Raw genomic sequence first — 10,132 nt, 5'->3', positions numbered from 1 at the left:
ATCATTTTAGATTTTCATCATTACTTTCAAAAATATTGTAAATACACGAGCATATAAACATTCTTTCATATTTTGTTACACACAAGATTGTAAATACATGAAAACAAAATTGATCAAGGGTACAAATACAAAATAAAAAAATGCATACAATCAAGAATACAAACACATAATAAAAAATGTATACAATCAAGAGTATAAACAAACATAGAATCAAAAGTACAAACCCACAACGAAAAATAAGAACAATGAAGATTACAAACACACAATCAAGCGCACAATTCAAGTTTTAATCCTTACAAATAATATTATAACTACATAATCAATACAAACACATAATAACTACACTAACATAACAAGCATTAGAAATACATAAACATTCAAACGTCAAAAGCATTGCAAATACACAAGAATACAAACATCTCATCAAACCTTCTTAGTACACACAAAATTATAAATACTACGAACATTGCATGTCAATTTTTAATCACCATACACACAGAATTGTAAATATCCAAACATACAAAATTAATGTAGAGAGTAAATCAAGCCATATGCTAAAGAAAATCCACACACATTTCAAAGTACATATCAAACATGTCATCCATATTTATTGTAAATGCATAACTATGTAAATAAAAGCCAAACGACAACCAATCTTATATACAATAAAAAAATATACATCCAATAATGAACCTCACAAAAAGCATGGTAAAGACAAAAAATACATTGAATATTATATATCAAATTTTTATCGTTATACAAACATAATATAAACACCAATAAATAAATATATATATATATATATATATATATATATATATATATATATATATATATATATATATATAAAAAAGTATGTATAAAAAAGTTATAAATAAATATTAATATAGTATATTATAAAAAATTATCTAAAAAACTTAAATTTAATATATATATAATAGGTTAATAATAATATAGGTGTGGATGGAGAAGATGAGTGGCTCTGGCGATTTGGCGTTCCTCTGCGCGCATCTCTGACCTGACCTCTCCTGCGCCCCTGTGCCTGGCAGCGTCGCTGCTAGGCTCGCGCCCTCCCTCTGCTGATTCCTCCTTTGTCCTGGGCCTCCTGCCCTTCTCTTCTGCCATTGGGCCTCCTGCCCTTCCCCTTCATCGGGGCCTCCCCCGGTTCCCCGCTTGAGTCCTTCGATCCCCTCCAATGCCTGAAATGGATCCTCCATCTCAGGATCCGGAAGATCTGGAAAAATCTTTTGCTTCTCTCATCCCTGAGAATGCAGCAGGAAAAATCCGCCCTACAGCTTCTAAGTTCATCAAGAAGCTAGATGAAATCCCGGAAGTCTCGCTCCCTCCTTCCCTCCCGAGGAGAGCTGCAGTCGCCTTAGCAGAACGAGGCCTGGTCGATCAGTTCACAGGATTGTGGCCCTCCCCTCGATCAGTCCAAAGATGGGTCGAGAGAAACTGGAACCCGATGGTGCAAGGGAAAATAACAATCAGGTTCTGCGGGAGGGGGTTTTACACCTTCCTTTTTGAATCAATGGAGGACCATAACCTCATCTTCAGAAACGGCCCTTATTTCATGGACTCTCGGGGCCTTTATCTTAACAGATGGACCCCTGACTTCGATCCAGAGATGGACGTCCCCAACGCTGTCCCCGTCTGGGTTCGCCTGCCCCATTTGCCGCTTCATTGCTGGGGGGACGAATCAGTGAAAGCCATAGGGAATGCCGTCGGTAAATATATTGACAGATCTGAACCGAAGGAGAACATGCATGCCTGTGCACGGATATGTGTCGAAGTAGATCTGGGTAAGGGACTGCCGGAAGCAATCAAACTCAAAGTCGATCAGTGGACGCACATACAGCAAGTGGACTACGAGCAGCTGCCCTTCAAGTGCAAGGTATGTCACGAATATGGGCATTTCGCCAATAGATGCAGTAAATCTAAATCAAATGTTTCTGAAGGCAATGTAGAAGCTCCTGAAGAAGCTTGGGAGATCGTTAAAAAGAAAAAATCAAACCCCCCTCCTGGCCCTTCCTCAAAGCCCCCTCTTGAAAATCCCTTCCCCCCCTCCCAACCCTCTGGATTCGGCCCTTCCTACCCCTCCTCCTCCAACCCTTTTGAAACCTTGTCTGCAGAGGAACCCCATCCCCCCCCCCAATCCCCGCGAGGCCCCTTGGTAACCCCCTCCCATATCTCCCCCCCCCAAGCCCTCTCCTCCCCCAACAGTGGAAAGAATCTTAACCAGGAACAAATCAAAGGAAAACAACCTCTCCACCGACCCTCCCAGAAAAGTTGGAAGGAAGTCCAACAAAGAGATAAGGGATGAAAACGCTACAAAAGAAATGGCTACCGGGACGCAACAACCAATGGACACATACCTAGATAAAACCAAAGGAAGTGGAGAAAAAATGAAAGAGAGAAGCGGGGCTCACAACAAACAAGGTAAATGATGATTTTGGTCTCCTGGAATTGTAGGGGGATGGGCTCCTCCCTAAAAGCAAATGCAGTTCGAGACCTTCTCAAATCTGAACATCCAGACCTTCTCCTTCTCCAAGAGGCCAAAATCACGGAACAGGAATTCCAAAATTACATTAAAAAAAGCAGAAGTTATGTAGGAACAGCAATTAGTGCAGCTGGCGCCTCAGGAGGCATAGGGACAATATGGGACAAAAATAAATGGGAACTCAAAGATCAAATGCAGAATAGATGGTGGATAAGATCAGACATGCAGAACATAGCCACGAAAGAAGAATACTCAATATACAACATCTACGCCCCCAATCATTATAGAGATAAAGCCTCATGTTGGGATTCAATCACCTCAGATCTTATGACTATTCAGGGAAGGAACATCTTCCTTGGAGGAAATCTAAATCTTATAAGGAATGTTGATGAGAAGCTGGGAGGTAATTTCTTCGCTGATCCCTCAAGAGATTCTTTAGAAGAAATTATTCAAACTCATAACTTAGTGGACATACCTCCGCAAAATGGGCGCTTCACTTGGTCCAATAAAAGAACAGGCAGCAATAACATAAAAGAGAGGCTAGACCGAATCCTCGCCTAAGAAAGAACAGTGGCAAGATACCCAAGTATCCAAAGCAAAATCATTCACGGATACATCTCAGACCATAAACCAGTGGCTTTGACCCTAGATAAAGGGAAGAACATGGGACCTCTTCCATTTAAATATAACAAGGCCTGGGACAGCAGCGAAGAATTCAGAAACTTGATCAAGGAGCAATGGGCAAAAGAAATTATTGGCTCCCCTCATTACATCTGGGAAGCTAAGCTCAGATCTCTCAGGATTGTCATTAAACAATGGGCAAGAAACTACGCAACAGAGGAAGGCAAAAAAAGAATTGACCTCCAAGAAAAGCTGGAACAATGGAGCCAGGAAAAAGAAAGAGAGCAGGACACAGAAGAAGATCAGGCCAAAGAGAACGAAATGTATAAAGAGCTATATAAACAGAATAGAAAGGAGGAAGAAGAGCAAAGGCAAAAGTCTCGATGTCTTTGGCTCAAAGCCGGAGACAAAAACACTTCATTTTTTCACAACAGCCTTAAGCTCAGGCAGGCAGGGAATCATATAGAGAGAATAATGATGGAGGGAAGCGAATTCAGAGAGCAAGAGGAAATAAAGGAAGCAGCGTCGAGGCATTTCCGTGCTCTCCTTACAGCTGACCCTCAATATACAGATAATTCGGACTTCCTTAGCATAATTGAAAATAAAATTTCAGTAGCTCAAAATGCCGAGTTGGATAAAGAGATCACGACTGAGGAAATTGAGTGGTCAATCTTCAGCATGGCTCAGGACAAGGCTCCGGGCCCTGATGGGTTCACTGTGGCATTTTACAGAAACCACTGGGAAATTATCAAAAAGGATTACATCAGAATGGCAAAGAATTTCTTTTCGAAATGCAAAATGGGTAGCAGCATCAAATCTTCCCACTTAGCCCTCATTCCCAAAGACCCCAATCCCCAATCCTTTGACAGATTCCGTCCTATCTCATTATGCAATGTCTCCTACAAAATCATCACCAAAATCCTAGCCAACAGGTTAAAAAAGCTTCTCCCTTCCCTTATCTCTGAGAACCAAGGAGGCTTCATTCTTAGAAGACAAATAACGGACAATGTTATTCTTATTCAGGAGGCAATCCATAGTAGCATAAATAGGAAGGAAAAGGGCATGATCATTAAACTAGATATGGCGAATGCCTTTGACAGAGTCAATCACCAATTCCTTCAGGCAGTCCTAAAGAAATTTGGCATTTCCGAGATCTTCATCAGCAGGGTCATGGAATGCATCTCATTCACCTAGACAGCCCCTCTCATTAATGGCAGGCCCAGTAATTTCTTCAAAAGCACAAGGGGCTTGAGGCAAGGATGCCCGCTCTCTCCCTTCCTCTACATCATCATGGCCGAAACTCTAAGTATACACCTGGAAAATCTTCGCAGGCTAAAAGAAATAACAGGTGTCAGCATAGTGCGGGGAACCAAGGGGATAAACCACTCCCTCTTCGCTGATGATACTCTTCTAATAGGAGGCACTTCCAGTCTCATGGCTAGGAGGTTTAAGAAAACGTTGGAACTCTTTCTTCAAGTCTCCGGAGGTAAGCTAAATAATAACAAGTGCATGATCTACACATGGAATGTCCCCAAACATATCATTCAGAGAATCTCCACAATCTTGGACATCCCTGCCCAAAGGAACTGGACTCATTTCATGTACCTGGGGTTACCATTAGCCAAGGAGACGGTCAAAACCGAAATCTAGGTCAAGCTAATTGAGAAGCTGAGAGGGAAGCTTCAGAGCTGGGGGGTGTCCTGGCTCAACCTGGCTGGCAGAACAATTCTTATCAAAGCCATTCTCTCAGCCCTTCCAATTTATCAGTTTGCAACTACTCTCGCCCCGGCCAGCATTCATAAACATATGGAACTAATCATTAGGAGCTTCTTGTGGCAAGGAGGAAGGCAGGACTCAAAAAAGTTCAGCCTTGTAAAGTGGGATCAGGTCATCTTACCCTTCGAAAAAGGAGGGCTCGGAATAAGAATCCCAAGATTAGCCAACATGGCCATGGGCTTCAAATTGATCTGGAAAATTCTCAATGAAAAAGGAGCCTGGTGGACAGAGGTCATCAAAAACAAATATTTGAATGGGGCCAACTCCAATATCCTTTCAGAAACCATTATTGACAGGAAGTGCACCCCAGTTTGGAAGCTTATCAAAAAAACTCTCCCTCACTTCAAAGCATGTATCTCAAGAGTCCCGGGCAACGACAGAAACATCAACATATGGGCGTACAGAATAATGGGCTCAGGAGCAAGGGAAGCTCTTCCAAATTTCAGGCCCCTGCAACTGTGGATGGGAGAGGAAAATCTCAAGACCCTTTATGACATCTCTTCTTGGGACCAAAACAGTTGGATAGGCTGTAAGTCTATTCCCCTTCCTAACAACCTTAAGAATCTATGGCTTGATCTCAAGATATCTCTCATAGGCTCAGCTCCCCTTAACAGAATGTCAGAGGATAAATATGTTTGGGACCCCAATGGTGGCAGCTACACAGTCAAAGAGGGTTATAAAATCCTTCAAAATGCCTCAGCAATAAACAACTGGCCTCTCCACAAAGTGGCTTGGAATCCTGAATGCCTCCCAAAGGTAAAATTCTTCAATTGGACCCTCCTCAACAACAAAATTCTCACAGCGGAAAATCTAAGGAAGAAGGGTATCCATGGTCCCTTAATCTGTTGCCTGTGTAGGGCAGCGGAAGAAAGTAGTAACCATATCTTTCTAGAGTGCTCCTTTGCGCAAACTTGTTGGAAGCTTATCACTAGCCCGCTAATCATAGGCGATCTCCCCAACCAGATTGCTCTCCTTCAAAAAAATTGGGGAAATAGCTACCCCCACCCAAAAAAGGCAAGACCCTGGCTAAAAGGTTATGGAACAACATTCCCTCAAACCTTTGCTGGCAGATTTGGAACGCCAGAAACAAAAGCATTTTCAACAACAAGAATCCCAGCATCTCCAGCACCATGGAAAAAACAATTGCGCTCATCTTAGAGACCATTGGAACGAATGGAATAGCCCATGCAGATCCAGAACCGGGAGACCCAAGAGAAATGGAGTGGATGAGTAAATTCAGCTATGAAGCAAGAATCCAAAAAACAGTAAGCAAAGGAAAAAGAAAATCTGACTGGAAGCTGAGAGGGACCAAAGAGGAAATCAGAGATTGGATACAAAAACAAAAGAGGCCCTTCCTTCAATTCAACGGGGCCTCAAAAAATAACCCGGGCCAAGCAGGAGCTGGAGGAGTCATCAAAGACCTCCAAGGGAAAATCATCGTGACCTACGAGTGGGGATTGGGATCAATGTCCAATAACAAGGCCGAGGCTTATAGCCTCCTTCTGGGAACCTCCATAGCGAGAAAACCCGGCCTTCAGAACCTGCTAATTATGGGCGACTCAGCTATTATCATAGCTGCCATGGTTTCTGGAAACGATTTCAAGCAAATGGCCTTGAACAACATCAAACATAGGATTATGGACAACATCAGAGAAATAAACGGGGTCATCTTCAAACACGTTCTAAGGGGCAGCAACACAGAGGCCGATGAACAGGCCAACAAGGCAACTAGCAGACAGACAGGCCAGGTCAGAGAAAATGATGCAGTATATGACAAAGCCATCCCTTAACCAATTCCACCCCATCCCCTCTTCTCAGAATCCGAGTCACCTCATGTATCATTCTCCTCGAAATTGGCTCTCCATTGAATCTCCTTATCCCCAGCAATATCTCCTCGACTGCGCAAACATGTACCTCCAAAATCAAATCCGCCCCCCTGCCACGGTTTTCACCACCTCACTCAGCCTCATCATAGAGTTTCATGCATCCCCAGCAGACATTTTCTGGCTTTGCGCTCTGGACCATCACCTTCGTACCCTCACCGCTCGCAGCAAGATCTTTTCTGGGGATCTCAGTCTTTTCAAGAGCCGACCCTCCCAGCAATGGTTCAAGCACCCGAGAAACCTCCCTCCTTCTATATATAGCAGCTCGGACCTCAACGATCTCTCATCCTACAGCGCTGCAAGGACTCTTGATTGCGCTTTCACCAAGCATAGGCTTTCTCTTGGAGCTGCTCTCAGACATCGGGAGCTCGGCCCTCGTTCCCCGACTGTGGTAATTTCAGGATTCCTTATTGCTGTTTTAAAGTTTTTGCTAACTGGTGGCTTTATTGGCTGTAGCAGCACGCCTCGAATCCCTCTGCTCCCCAGTCATTTCATCCCTCCCTGTGTTGCTCCGCTCCCCCCTTCTCTGTGCTATCTTCCCCCTCATATCGCCTCCCTTCCTGGAATTTCCCCCCTCCCTGGAATTTGCCCGCTTCCTAAGTCTGTTGACACTCTTCCCCAGTCCAGTAAGATGGCGGATCAGCAGGACCAGCCAAATGCCCAGGAGCCGGCCAACAATCCTTTCGACAGGATCATCAACAACAACGAGTGCTCACTTTGCAAAGCGCATACATTCATGATCAACAGATTCATCAAACATTTCAACGAACTCAAGGATGATTACCAGGCAGATAGCAGATCGAAACGGAAGAAGCTGGAGAAGCAAAAAGCAGAAATCGAGGCCTTGAAAGACTGGTGCAACCATCTGGAGGAAGCCATAGAGCATATCAGAACTCTCACTCAAAGTTTTCAAGCGGAGGCTTCAACTAGAGCCAGCGCTAGGAAGAATCCCCTCCCCGATGACTCTGTCACTCAGAAACTTCCCTAGGAACCATGGACTGTAAATTTTGTTGGCTTGGAGGTTCTTTTGTTAGGCAATATAGCCGTTACTTCTTTACTTTCAATTATCGTAAATGTAGCAATGAGGAAAAAGGGTCTGCGAACCCGTTTTTGATCCTCATCGCCCTAATCTATCATAACTATGTACTAGGACTCTGTCCCTGATGTTTTATAATATACAAGTAACCGATTCTGTTAAAAAAAAATAATAATAATATAAATATTTTTTCATAATACGTAAATAAATATTTATAATGATAACAATTAAATAGATTTTTGTAATAATATTTTATAATTTTATTTTATAACCATAATAGTAATAAAATATTTATAATAATATTTCATAATTTTATTTAATGATAATCTTATAATAATAATAATTATTTAATAATAATCAAATATACAAATCATATATATAGATATTTAATATATATATATATAATTTCATTATTATAAATATTATTTCATATATTTACATGTTTGGATATTATAGTTATTTTTAAATAAATGACAAAGCTAAATATAGGTATAAGGGACAATTATATTGATTATTTAAAATTGGTGATTTATTATTATTTACAATTTAAAAAATGAAAAACATAAAAATTTATATTTAAAAGGAACTTCACTTGGCTTCGAGAATTTTATGATACAAATCCTCTACTAACTAGGCCAACCACCTTGAAGGTGGAAGCTCATTTGGCCCCTCCCTCTCACTCCTAGTTTATAGTTATACTACTATTTCACTCATCACTTCCCCAATCCCACCTCCTATGTGATTTCCCTATGCAATAAATAAAGTTCATTTGAGCTACCCCCTCACTTATAGTTTATATAATATTACTATTTCACTCAACACTCTCCCAATCCCCCCATTTAATTTCTTGTGCAATAAATTTAAATTGAAAATCGACATCAAATTTTGATCATTCAAGAAATATTATTGCAAATACAAAAGAAGATGTCATATCAAAGTTTGTTCATTCTAACACAAATTCTCACATTCCAAGAATATACACAATCACAATGAAAAAATGAAAAATAAGCAAACAACCCAATCAAACAATAATGATCATTACATTCAAAAATATTATAGATATGCAAACATCATATCAAATTTTCATCATTCCATTCAAAAGCATATAAATACACAAGTACTCAAACATCATATGAGACTCTCATAATTACATTCAAAAACATTGTAAATACACAAGCACACATAAACATTCATTCATATTTTATTACACACAAGATTGTAAATACACCAACAAATGTGATCAATAATACAAATGCACAATTAGAAATGCATGCAATCAATAATACAAACACATACAATCAAGGGTACAAACACACAATGAAATGTACATAAAATCAGAAGTACAAACACACAATCAAGAGCACTTTTCAAGTTTTAATAATTACAACTAAGATTGTAAGTACAGAAACAATACGAACACACAATGAATACACAAACATTTAAACATCAAAAGAATTGCGAATACAAAAGCATACAAACATCCCATCAAATCGTCTTATTACACACACAAAATTATAAGTATTACAAGCATTGCATATCAAACTTTGATCATCATATACACAAGATTGTAAATATCCAAACATACAAAATTAATGCATACACTAAATCAAGCCATATGCTAATGAAAATCCACACATATTTCAAAGTACATATCAAACATGTCATCCACATTCATTGTAAATGTACAACTATGTAAATAAATCCCAAACAACAACCATTCTCATACACAATCACAAATACACATCAAATAATGAACATCGCAAAAAGCATTGTAAAGACACAAAGATATATTGCAAATACAAAAAGATGCCATATCAATTTTTGCTCATTACGGCACAAATTCTCACAATCCTAGCATATACACAATCACAATGAACAAATGACAAATAAACAAACAACATGATCAAACAACAATCATAATTACATTCAAACATATGCGAGCATCACATCAAATTTTCATCTTTCCATTAAAAAAGATATAGATACACAAGTACTCAAACATCATATTAAATTTTCATCATTACATTCAAAAACATTCTAAATACACAAGCATATATAAACATTTCTTGAGAGATTTGATTACACACAAGATTGTAAATGCACAAACAAATGTGATGAATAATAAAAACACAATCAGAAATGCATACAATCAAGAATACACACATTTCAAAGTACATATCAAACATGTCATCCACATTCATTGTAAATGCACAACTATGTAAACAAAGGCCAAACATATAGATACACAAGTACTCAAGCATCATATTAAATTTTCATCATTACATTCACAAACATTGTAAATACACAAGCATATAT

At 39.7% G+C, this 10,132-nt stretch overlaps 1 protein-coding gene across 1 annotated transcript; it reads left to right on the top strand.

Annotated features, from left to right (window-relative positions):
• The first annotated feature begins 6,027 nt into the window (after positions 1-6,027).
• LOC149230342 (uncharacterized) lies at positions 6,028-6,687 on the top strand. Its single transcript, XM_089381280.1, has one exon. It carries the CDS (start codon positions 6,028-6,030, stop codon positions 6,685-6,687), a length of 660 nt encoding a protein of 219 aa, XP_089237406.1.
• The last annotated feature ends 3,445 nt before the right edge of the window (positions 6,688-10,132 follow it).

The sequence above is a fragment of the Pinus tabuliformis genome, chromosome J, assembly GCF_031772625.1.
Source record: "Pinus tabuliformis cultivar Carrire ecotype Pingquan chromosome J, CPIR1, whole genome shotgun sequence".
Classification (NCBI taxonomy): Eukaryota; Viridiplantae; Streptophyta; class Pinopsida; order Pinales; family Pinaceae; genus Pinus; species Pinus tabuliformis.
Note: the sequence above shows the minus strand (reverse complement) of the source record. Positions and strands in the feature narration are given on the sequence as shown.

Bases quoted from the DNA above. Each gene is read 5' to 3' on its own strand.
- LOC149230342 (XM_089381280.1), top strand. From the start codon at position 6,028: ATGGAAAAAACAATTGCGCTCATCTTAGAGACCATTGGAACGAATGGA.